The sequence below is a fragment of the Chelonia mydas genome, chromosome 9, assembly GCF_015237465.2.
Source record: "Chelonia mydas isolate rCheMyd1 chromosome 9, rCheMyd1.pri.v2, whole genome shotgun sequence".
Taxonomy (NCBI): domain Eukaryota; kingdom Metazoa; phylum Chordata; order Testudines; family Cheloniidae; genus Chelonia; species Chelonia mydas.
This window is the reverse complement of record NC_057855.1, coordinates 72,427,906-72,448,388: the sequence shown is the minus strand read 5'-3', so window position 1 is coordinate 72,448,388 and position 20,483 is coordinate 72,427,906. Positions and strand designations below refer to the sequence as shown.

The 20,483-nt window shown below is 39.5% G+C and overlaps 1 protein-coding gene across 7 annotated transcripts in view; it reads right to left on the bottom strand.

Moving 5' to 3' along the window:
* Positions 1–19,788, bottom strand: part of CHM (CHM Rab escort protein) — a 132,547-nt gene extending 112,759 nt beyond the window's left edge. For 3 of the 7 annotated variants that reach the window (XM_037908081.2, XM_037908080.2, XM_037908082.2), the window contains exon 1: positions 19,310–19,456. In XM_037908081.2, coding sequence (XP_037764009.1) covers positions 19,310–19,358 — 49 coding nt within the window. In that variant the 5' untranslated portion in view covers positions 19,359–19,456. Of the gene's footprint in view, positions 1–19,309 lie in introns of all 7 variants that reach the window. The other 4 variants (XM_037908079.2, XM_043521922.1, XM_037908078.2 and 1 more) reach the window with 3 other exon arrangements.
* Between the last annotated feature and the right edge of the window lie 695 nt (positions 19,789–20,483).

Below are 20,483 nucleotides of genomic sequence, written 5' to 3'. Positions count from 1 at the left end.
ATTGAAAATGCAGGGCTCATAGAAGCACATAGAAGATCAGGGTTGGAAGGGACCTCAGGAGGTCATCTAGTCCAACCCCCTGCTCAAAGCAGGACCAATCCCCAATTTTTGTCCCAGATCCCTAAATGGCCCCCTCAAGGATTGAACTCACAACCCTGGGTTTAGCAGGCCAATGCTCAAACCACTGAGCTATCCCTCCACCCCCAATAGAATATCACGGTTGGAAGGGACGTCAGGAGGTATCTAGTCCCACCCCCTGACCAATCCCCAGTTTTTGCCCCAGATCCCTAAATGGCCCCCTCAAGGATTGAACTCACAACCTTGGGATTAGCAGGCCAATGTTCAAACCACTGAGCTATCTCTCCAGCCGGCTAGTTTATGATAGACAGAATGTAATTATCCACATGAAATTTGGCTAGAACAGCTGTCCTAAATTGATCTTGAGCAAAATGCACAGGGTTCTTTCATAATTACAAGTGGTCAAGACCTTGGTTTTACATCTTTTCCGAAAGATGCTACACCTCCAGAAACAGTGCACCTAATGCAATACCAGGGGAACCTCTTCAGAGTTTAATCAAAGGAAGAAGTACCATCTAAAGAATCATGAACCAAGCATAATCTAAAAGAGTAAAATTTCCCATCCTACTACCCACTAAGCCTGAAGAGTTTTCAAGATTTGACAAGATTATAATTTGAGGAGGTATGGCAGGAGTGTTTGTTCTGTAAGAAAATCTAATTATGGTAATATACCCTAAAGATGCCAGGATCCAAGCCTCCTAAGTATCAGTTATCATGGCTACTTTCATAAACAATTTAGGTGCTTCCAATTCCAATTCAAGTACTTAACACCTTAAATTACATGACTATGTCACATCATGTGTTTAAACTGTTTTAAACACACTGACAAACTTGAATGACATAACTGACAAATATGCTATTTTAAATAATTGGTAGTAGTAAGTATATTTTATTCCTAATTAGTAACACACATGTAGATTAAAAATCTTTTCCTACTTCTTTTGTCCATTTTACATCATTTAAGTGTCTTTTCTCTTTGGTTTCCAGTTAACTAAACAATTTACGTAATTTTTCCATGCCAGCTGTGCAATTTATGGATAGCCAAAGTGTATCTCATGAATCATCTACTGTCCTGTTACTGCATTTAACATTGTCCGACCTAGATATAGTCTCATAAAAACTTCTCTCTATCAGCTATTCCAGGGTGCTGCAGTTAAGTATCCAATCCACCTATTGCTACATACTAGTAGTGACAGAAGATGAGGCCAGCACACGGCTTCATGTTTTGCTTCAAGAGACAAAGTGCTATAAGTAGATAATTTGTGGGCAAGAGTAGTCGCCTGCGGACAGTTGTGGAAAAGATCAAGTTACAAGGGATGCAAACCCACATGAAAAAAGAATTAAGACATATTCTGTTAAATATTGATTGCTTAGCTCTTTTTAAATTCTCTCCTTATGAAATGGTGGATTTTGTCAAAGATGACACTTCTATATACAAATGGACACAATAGGAAAGATAGTGAAGAAAAAGATACATCATGAGCTATGAAATATTTGAAAATAGCATTGGTAGATTATTAAATGTAAATTTAGCAAGATCTCAGAGGTTAGGATTACTCCCCACGCAGTGCTTTAGGTTTTAGAGGTATTCTCTCCAATTTCTATGTGCATCATTGGCCTCATCCAAATCCTGTTGAAGCTAATAAAAAGATTCCAGTTGACTTCAATGGGCTTGGGATCAGGATCCATGTGACAGGGAGATCAGCTGAGATACTTCCCACACTCCCAAGAGTCCCTAGATCTCCCCTCTTGAGAATCAGTAAGTTAATTTTTGATGGCGTGTCTCTAGCTGTGGAATTTGCACCTTCTGTTGTTAAGACAGAAAGAGGTTTACTTTGAGTACAGCACACAACACATCTGTTTGATCAAGCATTTGTTTAACTGTGAAGTATTTGTCTCACTGAGATTTTAGTTGTACTGCACTGGGGCTACACATAAGAGTGGAATGGTTATTTGTGCTGTCTAATGCATGAAACAATGTGATATTGTTTTTGTTTGTCATATACCTAAATGTCGGTACTGGCCACACACAAAAAAAATAATTAAATGAACAAACAGTTGCAAAGGAAACAACCTTGAACTCTGAGGAAATTATTTTCAGCTTTTTAAAATGTATTTACCTATAAAACTTAAGTCTTACACAAACTCTGTTAATGATTTGGTAATATACTATTTAATGTGTTTTTAACAAGCTTTTCAATTTATCTTTAATACTACATTTCAGATCTACAAATTTTAAAATCTGAAATCTGCCTACTTTTCAGGGCCATTTATACCTTTCCACTTCAAATTTAAGTAAAAAGCATTGCTTCCTTGTAAACTATCCTGCAATGAAATTCTAGAATTAAAAAGTGAAAATAAGAAATTTTCATGTAAGTTAAGATGACCATTTTCTTTATTATAGGAGAAAAGTCTGCAGATCCATTACAGCAAGTTTTTCCCCAGCTTGCAGCGCCTTGGAGGCAGAACCAAACGTGTCAATCACAGCAGGCCGAGAGCAGCCATATCAAAGAAGATCCAGATAGTTCAAGGTACTTCCAAAGTTGCTTCATCAAGCTAATTCTTTTAAACTTTAATCTACATATTACTGAATAGAAGAAATTCATATAAACACTTTATTCCTGGGGGGATTCTGCAGGACTGCGCACCCGCAGAAAACAGCCTCCGCCCCTCCAGCCTCCCGCAGATTTCCTGTGTTTCCCTGCATAAAACAGCAGAGAAGCAAAGGGAAGCCACTTGCGGGGGGGCAGTGGGGAGGGCAACAGGGGGCAACCATGGTGCTGTTTTTGGGGGGCAAGGCCTGGGGGGCACACAGGGTTACATGCCACTGCCCTGTCATTCTGCAAGCAGAGCTGCCCAGGAGGCTGCATCTCTGCTCCGTTGACTTTGCGGCTAAATACCGCCTCCTGGTCCTAGTGCCAGTCGTGCTCCCCTTCTGTGTGCAGCGAGCCCTCCTTTTTTCTGTACAACAGTGAGTACCCACGGTGGCCCTTGGTAAGGGGAGTGGAATAGGGCAAGGGGAGGGGAATGTGGGAGTGGGGGAAATGGAGAGTAAAAGGGGACAGGGGAATCACAGGGAGGAGCAGGAGCCAAGCATGCAGCATCCCCTCGGCAGCAACTGGGCTTCCCTGTTAAGCAGGCCCATTGAACTCTCAGTCTGACAAGTCATACCCACCTACACCTGGACCCCTCTGACAAGCCCCCCACATCACTGATCCCCCAACCAGCTGCACCTGGACCCTCACCCCATCAAGTCCCACTAAGTCCCCCACACCCAGACCCTCCCACACCAAGCCCCATCTCCCCACACCCAGACCTCCACCACCTTCACCTGGATCCCGAGTCCCATTGCCGTGCCCCTGCACCCGGAACCCCACCAACGAGCGTCTGTGCATCCAGCTCTCCCCCTGAGCTACCCGCACCCAGATTGCCCCACACAGAAACCTCTCACCCCACACCTGGATCCTGCTGGGCTGAGCCTGCCCACCCAAACTTGATGCACCTGGCATGGAGCGGGAAGGCCCCAGGGTATTTCTAGGGCAGGCCCAGTCCTTGCAGTGTGTCAGGGGCAGTTTGGGGGAAGTGGGGACTTCAGGGTGATCTCCCACCTCAATGCAGTCAGTGGCCTGTGCTCCCCACTGCCATGCTGGAGCCACATTTATTTATTGACAAATAAAATTTGTAGAATTTTAAAAAATTGTGCACATAATTTTTAATTTTTTGGTGCAGAATTCCCTCAGAAGTAATACTTCCTTACTTCAGAGCAACTTTGACTTTCATTCCAACCACAGGAAGACTGACTTAGATTATAAACTCTTTTGGAGCAGGGACTGTCCTTGTTCTGTGTTTGTACAGGGCACAAAGCAGGGTCACATAAGGGCTGACTCAGACCTTGTCAAGGAGGATAGGCGCAAAATAGTCTGAAATAAATTGTGGGCCTTATGCCCTTCTTGCTCCTATTTACATCCTTCCAAAGCGGATTGTTTGGAGCAGAGTGAGAAAGTGATGGGACATGGCCAAGTTGCAGCAATTGAGCAAGTTAGTCCAGATGCCATGGCATGGCTGACCAATGGGCAAGTGGGTTTGGGCCAGCCCAGACAGGTGTGTGCTTTCCTGACAACTCTGCCATTTCTATGGTTGCCTGTGCGGTATTCCTGACAGAGAGGCCTGCCCAGACATGCTGTGTTGGAAGCTGCAGCAGCCTATACCAGAGAATCAAAAAGGGGTGTTTTGAGCAAGCTTGCCACAAACACCCCCAAGGCTGAATAAGATGCTAATAATGCTTGTTATCCATTAAGCCCAATACTAAGAAGAAGAATCTCTTTTCGGTTTTGTTTTCTTTTGCTCTGAGCAGGAGGACTGGTAAAGCCTCCTGCAGCTCCTGGACACTGATTCATCTTGCTGAGTCTTCAGAGGTGTGGCCACACCCAGCCTGCCTAGATTGGAGGCAGAAGCAGACTAACCAATCACCTGCAAGCAGGGATTCAGATTTATTGTAAGTGTTTTGGAAACTTTTCCTGAAAGAATCAGCCTAAACTTCATTAATGGTAATGTGATCCATAAGTAAAAATACAATAAATATACAGGTATTATGTAACTAGATTACCTCAAAATTATGTATTAAATATGGCATGGTCATTAAGGTGCCAATATCAACTGTAGTTCCACTTACATGAGAAATAAAAGTTAGGTATGACTAAATTTCAATTCAGTGAGCTCTCACAGGTCAATTTTCAAAGCTGGCCAGTCAAAATCTAGTGCTTCAAAGAGGGGAAAAATTAGGGCTGTCAACCGCAGTTAAGTCACGTGATTAAATAAAATTAATCGCGATTAATCAGTTTTAATCAGACTGTTAAACAATAGACTACCAATTGAAATGTATTAAATATTGTGGATACTTTCTACAATTTCAAATATATCAATTTTAATTACAACACAGAATACAGAGTGTACAGTGCTCACTTTATATTTTTATTACAAATTTGCACTGTAAAATTATAAAAAATCTTATTTTTCAGTTCACCTCATACAAGTACTGTAGTGCAATCTTCATCGTGAAAGTGCAACTTACAAATAGATTTTTTTTTAATACATAACTGCACTCAAAAACAAAACAGTGTAAAACTTCAGAGCCTACAAATCCACTCAGTCCTACTTCTTATTCAGCAAGCCACTAAGACAAACAAGTTTGTTTACATTTACGGGAAATAATGCTGCCTGCTTCTTATTTATGTCACCAGAAAGTGAGAACAGGTGTTCAACATGGCACTTCTGTAGCCAGCATTGCAAAGTATTTACATTCGTATGCCCCTTCATGCTTCAGCCACCATTCCAGAGAACATGCTTCCATGCTGATGACGCACGTTAAAAAAATAGTATTAATTAAATTTGTGATTGAAATCCTTGGGGGAGAATTGTATGCCTCCTGCTCTGTTTTACCTGCATTCTGCTATATATTTCATGTTACGGCAGTCTCGGAGGATGACCCAGCACATGTTCGTTTTATGAACACTTTCACTGCAGATTTGACAAAACCCAAAAATGGTACCAATGGGAGATTTCTAATGACAGATACAGCACTCGACCCAAGGTTTAAGAATCTGAAGCGCCTTCCAAAATCTCAGGGGGACTAGGTGTGGAGCATGCTTTCAGATGTCTTAAAAGAGCAACACTCCGATGTGGAAGCTACAGAACCCGAACCATCAAAAAAGAAAATCAACCTTGCTCTGGTGGCATCTGACTCAGATGATGAAAATGAACATGCATTGGTCCGCACTGTTCTGGATCATTATCGAGCAGAACCCATCATCAGCATGGACACGTGTCCTCTGGAATGGTGGCTGAAGCATAAAGGACATATGAATCTTTAGCACATCTGGCATGTAAATATCTTGCAATGCTGGCTACGACAGTGCCACGTCAATGCCTGTTCTCACTTTCAGGTGACATTGTAAACAAGAACCAAGCAGAATTATCTCCTGCAAATGTAAACAAACTTGTTTGTCTGAGCAACTGGCTGAACAAGAAGTAGGACATGGTGGACTTGTCGGCTCAAGTTTTACACTGTTTTGTTTTTGAGTGCAGTTTGTTTTTTTTACATAATTCTGCATTTGTAGGTTCAACTTTCATGATAAAGAGATTACACTACAGTACTTGTATTGGGGGAACTGAAAAATATTTCTTGTGTTTTTTACAGTGCAAATATTTATAATAAAAAAATATAAAGCGAGCACTGTACATTTTGTATTGTGTTGTAATTGAAATCAATACATTTGAAAAAGAGGAAACATCCAAAAATATTTAAATAAATGGTATTCTATTGTTTAACAGCCCAATTAGTCGAGATTAATTATTTTAGTCACCTGACAGCCCTAAAAATAATTCTACAGCAAAAATATATAATTGATCTTAATATAATCCAAAATTTACTTTTAGCTTTCCCACTTCACTGTTTGATTAGCAGCCATTTATTATTACACAATGCCCCACATGTGCAAGGCTCTTTCCAGTAATTACAATGGACAAGTTTCCTGATCCAAGCAGCTTATATAACATACAGCTGCAACTGTTTGTAGGAAGTGTCTTAGTTCCTGAATTACTCAATGGAAATTGGATCTTTCCACTGTACAACTAATATGCTTGTGGCAAATTACACAGGACTTTTGTAGCAAAAGGTTAAAAAACATTTAATTCTGTTAAATATATCTATTAAACAAGCCATGAGAGGCACTTAATAAAAAAAGTGTTGGAGGGAACCATTGAGCAAAGGAATGCAGGAAGCAAGCAGGCACTTTCAATACAGCAGTCTTCTGTAATCACACAGCTGACCCACTGTAGTAAGTTTTACTTGTATTGAAACACAGTAACTGCTAATTCTGGGGGAGTTCACTGGATAGTCCTAATAGCAAGATCCCTGCAATAGTTAGAATTTGTAAGGCATTCATGTATTGTGGTGACAAGCAATGCATGAATGCCTAGATTCAAAGTGTAACTAGCTTGTGGATTTTACCAAAAATATATATAAAGCAGGGATCGGCAACCTTTGGCATGCAGCCCTTCAGGGAAATCTGCTGGCAGGCCGGGGCGGTTTATTTACCTGCAGCGTCCGCAGGTTCAGCCAATCGCGGCTCCCACTGGCTGCTGTTTGCTGTTCCAGGCCAACGGGGGCTGTGGAAAGCGGCGGCCAGCACATCCCTCAGCCCACACTGCTTCCTGCAGCCCCCGTTGGCCTGGAACGGCGAACCGCAGCCCGTGGGAGCAATGATCAGCTGAACCTGTGGACGCTGCAGGTAAACAAACCGTACTAGCCCACCAGCAGATTTCCCTGACGGGCCATGTGCCAAAGGTTGCCGATCCCGGATATAAAGTAGCAAAAAGGTTTGGGTTTTTGTTTGTTTGGGTTTTTTTTGGTGGTAGGTGGTGCTACAGAACACTAAAGCAAGATATTTCTGGTACTACAGCAGCCGCAAACTGAGTAATTGAATGAAGTACTTAGAAAGGAAAGACGATTCTTGAATTTAAACAAGACGCTCTGATTGGTCAAAGGAAGAAGCAGCACCACATGCCTTTTTAGCTTTTTACCTGATTAAACAGAATCAATCAGCCTCACCAAAGGCTCTTACGCAAAGTAAGCTGCCACCGGAAAAGAGGGAAGGTGCTCTCATGAATTGGTAACTGATTAAAAGATAGAAAACAAAGAGTAGGTATAAATGGTCAGTTTTCAGAATGGAGAGAGGTAAATAGAGAGGTTCCCCAGAGATCTGTTCTGGGACCAGTCCTATTCATAAATGATCTGGAAAAGGGTAAACAGTGAGGTGGCAAAATTGCAGATGATATAAAATTACTAAAGATAGTTAAGACCCAGGCAGACTGTAAAGAGCTACAAAAGGATCTCTCCAAACTGCGTGACTGGGCAACAAAATGGCAGATGAAATTTAATGTTGATAAATGCAAAGAAATGCACACTGGAAAGCACAATCCCAACTATACATATAAAATGATGGGGGTCTAAATTAGCTGTTACCATTCAAGAAAGATCTTGGAGCCATTGTGGATAGTTCTCTGAAAACATCCACTCAATGTGCACCGGCAGTCAAAAAAGCGAACGGAATGTTGGGAATCATTAAGAAAGGGATAGATAATAGGACAGAAAATATCATGTTGCCTCTATATAAATCCATGGTATTCCCACACCTTGAATACAGCATGCAGATGTGGTCGCCCCATTGCAAAAAAGATAGTTTGGAATTGGAAAAAGTTCAGAAAAGGACAACAAAAATTATTAGGGGTATGGAACGGCTTCCATATGAGGAGAGATTAATAAGACTGGGACTTTTCAGCTTGGAAAAGAGGCGACTGAGGGGGGATATGATGGAGGTCTATAAAATCATGACTGATGTAGAGAAAGTAGATAAGTGTTGTGTACTCCTTCTCATAACACAAGAACTAGGGGTCACCAAATGAAATTAATTGGCAGCAGGTTTAAAACAAATAAAAGGAAGTATTTCTTCACACAGTGCACAGTCAACCTGTGGAACTCCTTGCCAGAGCATGTTATGAAGGCCAAGACCATAACAGGGTTCAAAAGAGAATTAGATAAATTCATGGAGGACATGTCCATCAATGGCTATTAGCCAGGATGGGCAGGGGTGGTGTCCCTAGCCTCTGTTTGCCAGAAGCTGGAAATGAGCGACAGGGGATGGATCACTTGATTCCCTGTTAGGTTCACTCCCTCTTGGGCACCTGGCACTGGCCACTGTCGGAAGACAGGATACTGGGCTAGATGGACCTTTGGTCTGACCCAGTAGGGCCATTTTTATGTTCTTAATGTCATGGAACTATCAATGAAGGAACATCAGAGGGAAAAATATACAGACAGAGGTTTTGTTTGAAAGTGACTAAGATGAATACACATGCAGGGTAGAACAGACTCATACCCAACTTCAGTTCATCGACCAGATAACCTGGCAGGGTAACATGAGGGAAAACTCCACAGCTTCAGTAATTTGCTCTTTTGTTCCCAATGTCTGATCTATTAAACTTTAAAACTGAAGTGAGAAACAGTCCAAGTATTCAGGAATATACATATATCAGCTTTCAAACAAAACAAAAAAAATCAAGTGTCAGACTGATGACTGAAATCATGATCAAGTATTATGCAAGGTTCTCCCTCAAGCAGTATCATAAAAACTTATTTTACAGTGATCATAATAAGCATATTTGTCCATTCCACTCCTCTTTTAGAAGAGTCTCTGGGCCCATTTACCCTGTAGAACCAACAAGCATGGTTCAGTTCCACTAAAATACTACTCACAACTTACTTTTATTTTAATGATTTCTTCTTAAGTATGATTTAATTCTATTGCTGAATAAATACTTATTCTCTTAGCAGTACCACTTTTTAAAAACTCACTAGCAATTTATAACATTTTAACATGTCGTCTCTGCATACAACTTTTCGGTCTTTTGTGTAGTTCCAAAATTATTTCTCCTGTGATTTACATTATTAGGTTTTATCCAAATAACTCACCAGAGCATATTATAATTTCAAAGGAATTGGGGAGATGAGCCACTATAACATGTACACATGCCCCCCACACAGAAAACTATCAATATATACAGTTTTAACTATACTAAAAACTTTTGCATAAACAATTTGATATCACATAGATTAATGATGCTGAAATTGTCTTGAATGGCCAGTTTTCTGAGTACTTACAACTACAAGAGATTAACAGTACTATTTATACACCAAGGACCAGAGGGGTTTGATTAAGGACAAAAATGTCCTGGGAACACTGGATTTGTAGGGATTCTATATAAAGCATAACAAAAACAAATACAGACAATATTAAACCAACATTTCCCAAGATATGAAAAGAAAAGTCACACTGGACAAAATCCACAAAGACGGTTTAGGAGAACAAACAAAGATGCAGCTGGTTCTGTCTGACTGATATCTGAGTCTTCCAAGACCTCTCTCCCTCCTTTTTCTTGTTTCCTTGCAGAAAGGTGGTCTAATCCTCCACTATTAATGAAGTTATGTGTTCATCCTGCTGCTAATATAGACATCTTTATATAATTCACAAAAAAGGACTTACTTACACAACACTGCCACATTTTTAGGCACAGGCAATGCATCAGTGACTTTAAAGTGGACAAGTTCTTAGTAATCTGTCCTGTTTCAAACTTTAAATCCTCTTCCTATTGGAATCAAATTTTCTACACAAAAACTACAGAGGCATATCTTTCAGATTAGACATACTCAGATGACCAGATAGGTGTTTCCCAATACTCTACACTGGGATTTTTCTCATAATGCTCAAAGCGATTTCAAAATAAAGGCAAACAGGAGTTTAAATAAAACCTGATAGGCTCCCCATTATGCTGGACAGGAGGTCTAACATTTGACCTTGAGAGGGGAGGTCTTCTCAACAGAATAACCAATCCATTCAAAATACTCAGCACAGAACTTTGCTCTGGTGTCTGACAATCTCTGATGTGTAGTAGTCTACCAAACACATTCCATGGGGCTGGAAGCAGGGTTGCAGATTACTAGAGCCTTTATTTTTACCCCACTTCAGTCTTGGTAGCATCAGGATCCTAAGCAAGATGATCTGAGAAGTGAAGGGTTCACAGAATTGCAAAACACTCATACTTTACATGAGGCAAGTAGAAGGAGCAGTGCAGAATATCTGTGATGGTGTCTTGTGTTAAAGACATCTGGAGCAGAATCCTGTCAATTTTTAAAGGACTCTGAAGAGGCTTCAATAGCAGTTGCATTGTCTGAGCAGCTTTTCGATTTGACATCCAAACTAATCAGGAATTAAATCAGTAAGGACAAGCACTTACTCCGAGCAGAGACAACACTTGGAAGGCAGAAAGAATGACACCTCCAAGGCAATCAGGTGAAAAAGTCACCGAGAAGGCAAAGAAAAGGGATACCAAAAACTTTAGGTGTGGCAGTGAAAATCAGCTTTGCTCACTTGATACTTAAAAGGATAGGGGATTACCCATTCACAAAAAATGTAGCTCTGTTCCCTAATTTATAAACATTAATACTACAAGTCAATGCCACTCTGCTAGCCTATGAGAGTAAACAAATATCTTTAGTTACATTTATTTACAAAGATGTCATCATGAAACTAACATAATATTTCAGAAGCTCACAGGAATATCATATGGTCTTATAACAAACTAACCCTGTCCAGCTTTTCCCTATCATGTGCCTAAATATTTGTGTAAAATGAGACTGCTTATTTATGAAAAGGAGAGTAACCAAAATATAAGCAGAGAAAGCAAATCATCAACTTACAGAGAAAAATTCCTGAGGTACATCCTAAAAATATCTTGCAGCAACATTAGGAATTATTCATTTTTCAAAATTCTCTTTTAGATCAGAATCGCTAATGTTCTGCTTCATAATTCACATCTATAATTTTTAGGTTAGTTTTCCAGGATATATCTTAAAAACTGTATTAGTATCTGGAATTGATTTTTTCTAACACTATACTTACATAAGATAAACATAAAATAAAGTACTTACACCACTCCCAGCATATCGAACAATAAATAATAGATTCCCCTGACAGGCCTTTGATGACCTGGCAAAGCCCGAGTGCTTTCAGCCAAAATCATATGAAACCATAAATCACTCTTTATTTTATAGAATATTTCAAAATGGATTCCTGCTTTCTACCTTGAAAGTCATTTCATGTGTTATTTATAACCAGTGAAGACCAGAATGGAAAGAAAATTGCATAGAACTAGAAAATTTACTGTGACTGCTTTTATAAAGAATAAACTTTTTTAAAAAAATTAGAATTACTGGCAGACAAAACATGTGAATACAGCCACCTTTTAGAGAACAACATCCTTTATTTTATAGCTTAAACAGAAGCTAACACAGGCCTTCTACACTATCAGACAAGTTTAAGCAATGTTAATATTACAGTATATTCCAACCGAACAAGGCAATTCAATTTAGGGCGGACACGGCATCCTTAACCTGTGCTGTTACAATATAAAGGCACTACATTAGAGATAGCATCAGTCTTAACTCAGAATGGTTTCTACCGTGACTTCAACGTTATTAAATTGGTTTGTCTATGATTTTCTCTTTTTAATCACCGTTTGAAGAGAAGTGTATGAGCCTGAATACTTGACGGTGCCATTCTACCATGTAAATCAAGTAAACAACCTTTTTCTGAAAAGGTGCAATTTTATCTAAGAGCTCATAATGTCCTCCCCCAAGTCTAATAAGTATAACCAGTATTTTAATGTGTCTTAATTCAAAGACTGATCCTGAAAACACATATTAATGTGAATAAATTTACTCAAATGGATAATCCCATGGCCTTCAATGTATTACTCAAGTGAGTAAAGTGTTTGCAAGATCAGGCCCTCTGAAATTGGATATTATTATTCTCAGACAGATTAGGAATTCCTACTCGTTCATTTAAAATACATTTTTTTAAAAAGCAAAGACTGACCAAATTGGCAGTGATGGCTTATGGAATTAATGACATGTATTATATCTGTTAAACAAATCAGGTTTTTCAATTACTAGATATTTTAACCAAAATAAAGCTATATACTGTATTCAAAATATAAAGATATATGAGAGGCTCTGATAGGATGTTAAAAAGCCTGACTTCTGAAATGTTATGACTAAAAAAACAGAACGCACAAAAAAGATGTTGCTATAGCAGGACAAGCTTGCTTATCATATCTTAATTTCCTACCTGGGAAATTCAAGATGCAGTTAGCAGTTTTGCATTCTATCTGTTGTTCTAAGGAAAGGGGGATTAAGTTTACCTTCACTATGACAATGAAAGTTTTGTTGCTGATTTAGACCTACAATACAGCCAAAAATAGAGCATACATTCTTATACTACACAGCTAATTTATTACCGGTATATAATTTCCTTTAAAAAAAATGAAATTATCTTTCCATTGTATCAGGACAAAACCCCCGCTCTATTTAACTGGTGATCAGGGAAGCCAGTTCCTTCAGTAAATGCAACAACATTTCTCTTTATTTATGAGTATCACGGTATTAATTCAGAAGCTATGAGGAGGAGGAAGAAAAGAAGTGAAGTATTAGATGGAGAACTGATGACCAGAATTTAGCGTAAGGTTCCATTTTAATTAAGTTCACCATGGGGAAAACAGTTAAATGAACCTGAAATAAGAACAAATTCAAATCTAATGTCACCACTTAATTGAATCACTAAAATTACCGGATGCACAAATTATATAATCAAAAACAGGAAGAGACCATGCAAGGGTAAAAGGTCTTAATTACTAATATGCATTAAAAAGTCAGCATAAATATTTTAATGTTTTACAAAAATCACGTTTGACAATGAAATGCCAATGGCTACACATTAAAAAGTTAACATTAAGTCAACACCAAAAAGCAGAGAAACCCAGAACTGAGGCAATATACTAAAACTGACTACCCACAACAGCCTCTCTCTTTTGCATCTTTTGAACAAGAGCATTTTGGTTTGATAATGTTTAGTCATACTGCTATTGCAAAGATTCGTAGATTCATCTGATGCAAGGTTAATAGGGATTGTTTATCTAATCTGATTTCCTACATAATACTGGCCATAGAATTTCACCCTGAAATTTGTGCATCAAATCCAGTAACTTGTGATTGAATTAGAGCAGTGGTTTTCAACCAGGGACTCCTGGGAGTCTGCAGACTATGTCTAAGATTTCCAAAGGGGTCCACACCTCCATATGAAATTTTTGAGGGGTCCGCAAATGAAAAAAGGTAGAAACCACTGAACTAGTGTATCTTTTTTAGAAAGACTTTTACTTTTGATTTAAAGATTAAGTGATGGAGAATCTACCACATTTCTTGTCAGTTTTTCCAGATGCCTTATTACCCTGTTAAAAATATGTCTGTCTTCCAATATGAATGTGTTTAGCTAATTAAAATACAATGTGCAATATCTGATTGCTTCTAAAGTACAAGAAAAAGGTAACTAAAATAAAACACCCCCCCCTCCAAGCCATACAAAATGCAGCTGCTAATCTCTTCCTTGTCTTTTGCCCTGACCATAAGGCTCACCTCACTGAATCCTTCCACTGACTCCCTGCTTTCCACAACAACAAACTGCACATCTCTTCAAGGCCCTTCACAACTCTGCCCCTTCCTACTAACCTCTTGTTTCTTACTGTTTGCCCCAGCATGAAAGATGCCTGCCTTCAGCACCCATTTTGTCTGCCTCTCACTAAATGCCACTGTACATTCTTCAGTCCACCCTCATGCATATACTCTTTCTCCTTCTAACCCCTCTTCAAACCCCCATTTCTGCAAGCAGTCAGCCAACTAACAAGTATGGTGAGGGGGCACTTAGGGATAGATTATGGTTCTGAACTACTTAAATATTTTATTGGAAATAAAAATAAGTTTTATAGAGCTAATCTAAGTAATTTATCTCAGTCCCCTTATCTTCCCCTATCTCCATGTTTGCTAGACTATAAACTATTCAGGATAGGGACTGAGTCTCTGAGTGTTTGTAGGGTGCCTAGTACGCTATGGCCCTAACCCTACTTCGAGTCTTTGGGCACTAGAAATATACAGGCAAATAAGATGACCTTGATTTGCTTTGAAAAGCCCATGAAATTCTATTCCTACATAATATCTAAACTTCTGTATTTGATTGTTATTTTAATTTTTGTATAAATGCCTATGGCTAAGGCTCTTTTATAAATTGAAATAGATAAGATCCAGCATAAACCCTCAGTTTAGAAGATGAACAGAGTGTAACTCCTCCTTAATGGCAGAGCTATTATATCACTATCTACAGGTAAAAGCTTCCATGCAGCAAGGACTAACCACTCCAAAGGGCATAGCCTTTGTCTTAGAGCACGTCAATTCCTAATTCACAAAGATTAACCTTCACAACATCAAGGTATTACAAAGATAAAAATCCTTATTTACCCAGTAATATAGCAAAACTATAGCTATACTGTCCTCAGGCAGTCTTCATCTTTTAATAATTTCCAGCATTCAAAATAATCTCCCTCGTACAACCACAAGTGAAAGAAATCGAGACACCTTAATATTTCAGTCTAGACATGGCAAATTGTAAAACAAATTATTTGCCATGTACAGCAAGTCAATCATAAGGTTTATACGTGTTTCTGTGTACTGGGATTTTATGTTAAACATGAGAACGTAATGGTGAGCAGCCATAACTGATTTTAATTATTGAAACCTGAGTTATCTGAAACATCACAGAGTCACATGAGAAAATGACATGAAGCTTGGGAGATCATCATGATGATGTGGAGGGAACTGCAGAAGGGCTGTCTGGAACTTGTGATTTATGGGCAGGAGCTAGCCGCTCCCTGAAGTCGTAACTCTGCTCTTCTGGGGTCTGAGAACAGAAAAAACAGACTTCCCCTTCAATGCCAAGCTTTAGAAAGCACTTTTCAGAGCTATACAACATTCTAGACTTCTTGCATTTTTCTGGCCTTTGCTCAGACAGAGGAAAGAACTTGTTACTTGTAACCTAACTAAGAAGAGCTGATAGGTTAAAACCTGTCAGCAACACTTTTCTTCAGAAAGTAAATTCACCTCTGCATATTTCCCTAACAAACTGGAAAGTCTGAAGCAACATGAGATGAATGGGAAAACATTTGGAAAATGAATACATACAGGAATATTGATTACGCGTGTAATTTTATTTACTATAAACCTATAGACAATGACAAATTTAATTTTATTACTATACCTTTTTTTTTCTACCTATATCATTTAGGCAGACATTTAGTCTATGTATTTCTTTTTAAAATATTATATTTATACTATGAGATTTTTAAAGTCAATAGTGCACATACACTTGCATGTGCCTAACCTAAGGGTGAGAGAGATACCTAAAGCAAATAGCATCCAACTGGCTGTATTCATGCACATTGGGTATCTGTAAGTTAGCCACAACAGAGTAAGAAAAATAAGAGAAACCCTTAGGCTTCAGAGTATAAATCAGCCAGTAACTTACTAGAGTCAGGAAGTCTTTCCCTATGGGAAGATTATTCCATAGTTGGCAATTATAAGGTATTTTTGCACCTTTCATCAGAAGCATCAAGTACTGGCCACCACTGGAGACAGGACATTGGCGTAGACAGACAATTGATCTGAAGCAGTGAGGCAATTGCTTTTTATGTGACCATGAAAAGCAATAAAACTCCATCATAGGTTTATACTCTGTCCTATTTAGTTTCTTATACCACCCTCAGTACTCTGGTGTCTGAGAGGCAAGATGGGTTAGCTTGGTCAAACACTGATTTGACTTTCAGAAAGGGTTTTTTTGTTATGTTTTGTTTTTTTAATTGTTTATACGTCACAGATATGCAATTAATAAGATTAAGCTTTTTCACTATATGTAAAGAAGTGTGTAAAGTGAAACTGAGGCTTGGCTGCTTTTTAGTCACTAAATTTTAACACGATGGAATTTTGATATAGCCTGACTACCACTCCCTCTCATTCTTCTTCACACTATCTGACAACCAAGAATTGAATGGCCAGGGAAACTATTACAGTTTCTTCATTAGGGCCTCAATCCTGCTACTGATCTACACGAATAGCCCATAGGTGTCTCTTGGTTCACCCAAGGATCTTGATTTGGTACCTATAATAGCAGTTATGTTCACAAGTGGAAAAATAGCCAGCTTTTACTATTTTTTGCTAGCCCCTACATTAACTAAGAAATCTTTTGAATAATGCACACACTATAGGAATGTGTTTTTTCAACTAAACCTTTTAAAGAGAAAGTATTCCCAGAATATGCCATTTAGATATGTCTATCAATACAAATCTCTCTCTGATTCTCTCATACCCCCAGTTTAAAGGTTCAGAAGACTGCAAGTTAATTTGAATGGCACACAAGAATTTAATAAAAACAGAATGGATAGAAAAAAATTTTTAAAAAAAATCTGATTTTTTTATTTAAATTAAATAGAGGCTTATTTTTAAAAAATAAACATTTAAAATTAAATTGGAAATTGACAGCGTATGTTAAGGCCTAAATTTATTATGGTCTATTAAAATAATGTAAATTAAATAAAAATAATACTAAGAAGTATGTGTTTGCTGCAAAGTTTTAAAGAAAGTCAAATCCTGAACTGGTGGAAGTCACTAGCTAAGCACTTGGAACCAGAATTTGTTAAATAACTAAACCAGTTTGTGATAGCAATAGCCTCTTCTGCGTGTGCAGAAAATATTTTCTTCATTTCAGTTTATTCAACTAGTTCAGTTCAATCATTAATTCATTTAAAGTTAAGAAACCACTGTAAGTTGAAAAAGCAGTAGAGCTTGTTCTCTTCCAATCTATGAATAAAAACTAGATGCGAAAAGATGAGTTTTTCTAGTTCTAAAATCCTGAAAGGCACAGTGTCTGGTCACTATCAGTTCAATTCACTAACTACAGTTAAATAGTTTAGATAAAACATATTTTGTGTATTAAAACTGTTTAATAAAACTTTTTTTTAAACTTATCCAAAGCATTTAAGTTAGTTTTTTTAAATGCTGTTAATTGAATTTGAATTTCAATCCAAACAAGAACATGACAAATTGAAAGTCAAAAATTAATCTTCTAGTAAATAAGAAAAGATCATTCACCATTAACATAAGAAATGTAAAAAATATGAATCCGAATAGATGTAAGTCAAGCTATGTACTTGGTTAATAAATATGCATAGATATAGCGTATCCTCCTGTTTAGCAAAAAGAGGCACCAAGTTTAGTATAAAGTCCATATTTAGCTGCAAATCAACATGTTTTAATGCTTACCAACCTAGGAGAGTCAATTTTAAGTACAAATGCAAAACTTTATTAAAATTTATTTAAATCAATGTTTCCTGTTGGCTCCTTTAAATCACTGTTCAAAAAATCAGTTGTTGCTCCGATTTAAATCACTCCTCCCCGATAAAAAAAAAACACAAACATGATTGCTTACATCAAAAGAGAGAGAAAAATTACAGAGATAGAGAGTTCTGATTGAAGAACTGGGGTCAGAGCAGATCCCAAGAAGCTCCACCAAGGTGCCTGGATCCACCCAGCCAGACCTGATTGCATGATTGGGCTCAAAAGCTGGTGACTCTCAAGTAAAGAGAATATATGGGATGGGAATAATCTTAGTTTTGTACAAAATACAGGAACCACCACAATAGTTCAAGGTTTTCTATAATAAGAGCTGTTTCAGCTAGGCCAAAATCAGCATGGAGTTCTATGAAACAACAAATATTTAAACACACCTGCCTGCTCTCAGTTCAGTTATTTGGGCAGAAAATCCTCTTCAAAATGAATACAAAAGGAGAAAATTTTAAATTTGTTTTCCTGGTAAATATTTGCTGTGTTTCAACCAGATATTTTAAAACTACCATAAATTGCCTCCAACTAAAACATCAACTCTTGTTTATGTGAGTGAAATTTAGAGAGATTGTCAATATCTACTACATACACTACCTAAGATCCTGTCACCTAAGATTAAATTTTTAAAAGCTTTAAATGCTTAAGGATAATATTTTAATTCAACCAGGAGGAACACCACTTCATATAGGTCTGGTCACAGGTGTATGAGAGTCTATAAAGGCTATAGATACCAAAGGAATACCTGGCCCTGACACCAAGACTTCAGCTCCCCTCTTCCTAGGCACAATTCATGCCTTTTGATTCCCGGTCGCTGGCTCCAACCCATGCCTCAGATCCATAGTCGACTTCCTTCTCCACCTTCTTGTTAAAATCCCAGTCCCATCCTTACCTCAGCAACATGTCCACAGCCTCATTCCCTTGATCTCTGTTTCCTAGCAGCAGCACCAGTCCTTGGTCCCAGCACTACAGTGTCTAATTCTCACCTTGCTCCATGACCCCCTCCAGCCACCTGCTAAACCCCCCTATTTCAGCCTCATTGCTCCGATTCCCACCCCATAAGCACAGACCTGGCACCCAGTCCTCCCTCCCCCGTAGCCTCAACTCCTCCGACCGTGCCGGCACAACTTGTCTCCTACCACCGGCCTCGGTCCCCCGAGCCTCCACGCACAGCTCCCGCCTCTCCGGCGCCACCTCGCCCCTGCAGCTCCACACAGCCCTTCCGACCCCCTGCCTAGCCCCCACCTCTACTGCCCCGCCCACACAGCTCTGCCCCGCGTCCCAGAGCGCTACAGGCCAAAGCCACAGCCCAGATCCGACCCGAGGGTGCGACTCTCATACCGGTTCCTATCACCACCACATCAAACTCCGAGGGCAAATTGTCCGCCATCTTGGAAGGGGATCGATCACGTGACCTACGCTGGCGGAAATAAGCCTGCAATTCAAGGCGGGCTGCTGGCGGAAGCTGCTGCGGCCTCCGCTACGGCTTCGTGCGCCTTGCATTATGGGGAGTGTAGTTCTCGCGGGAGGGAGGCTTCCCTCAAAGGGACGCTGGCGATTTAACGTTCGGGCTCCTGGCTCGCGGATATGCAGCTGCTGGACAAAGCAGGGCAGCGGAGGCACCGGGGGGACAGAGCTCTGTCTGCGGTGTGCCCAGGGCACTTAGCCTCATGCTCCTCCTGCACCTACTGTACCCTGATTCCTGATAGGTCTATAGCATGGCTGGGGGCCGGGAGGGTCCCCCAGCGCCGTTCGAAACCCGGAGACCTGCCCCTGGTGGGTCCAGCCCTACAGCCTCATAATCCGGAAGACGGGTGTGTCGCCGCCTGCGTCTTTCAGAGCCGGTCACCAAAAAGCGAGGGTCTGTGTGGCTCTTATTAGGAGTCAAGATTTGCTGTACTATCCTTAGTCTAACCGTCCCCTCGCTGCTGCTTTCACTCAGACACTTCCCTCCACAGTTCTGTCCTTCTGGGGGGAAAGAAAAACAATTAATCTACCGTGGGAAGTAAAAAAGCTCGAAAATTCTCTCTCTAAAAATAGCTAGTCTCCTCTGTCCACCCTAAATTCCTCAGGGTGGCTCCTGATCTACAGTGACTCCGGAAACCACCCAAGTCATACAGTCACAGACAGTACCATCTATCCCATGGAATATTCTGCCTGCATTTAAATCATCCCATTTCATTTAAAAAGAAAAGGAGTACCTGTGGCACTTTAGAGACAAACAAATTTATCTGAGCATAAGCTTTTGTGCGCTACAGCTCACGTCATCGGATGCATTCAGTGGAAAATACAGTGGGGAGATTTGTATGCATAGAGAACATGTGTGTTCTCTATGTATATAAATCTCCCCACTGTATTTTCCACTGAATGCATCCGATGAAGTGAGCTTCTCCCCACTGTATTTTCCACTGAATGCATCCGATGAAGTGAGCTGCAGCTCACGAAAGCTTATGCTCAAATAAATTTGTTAGTCTCTAAGGTGCCACAAGTACTCCTTTTCTTTTTGCGAATACAG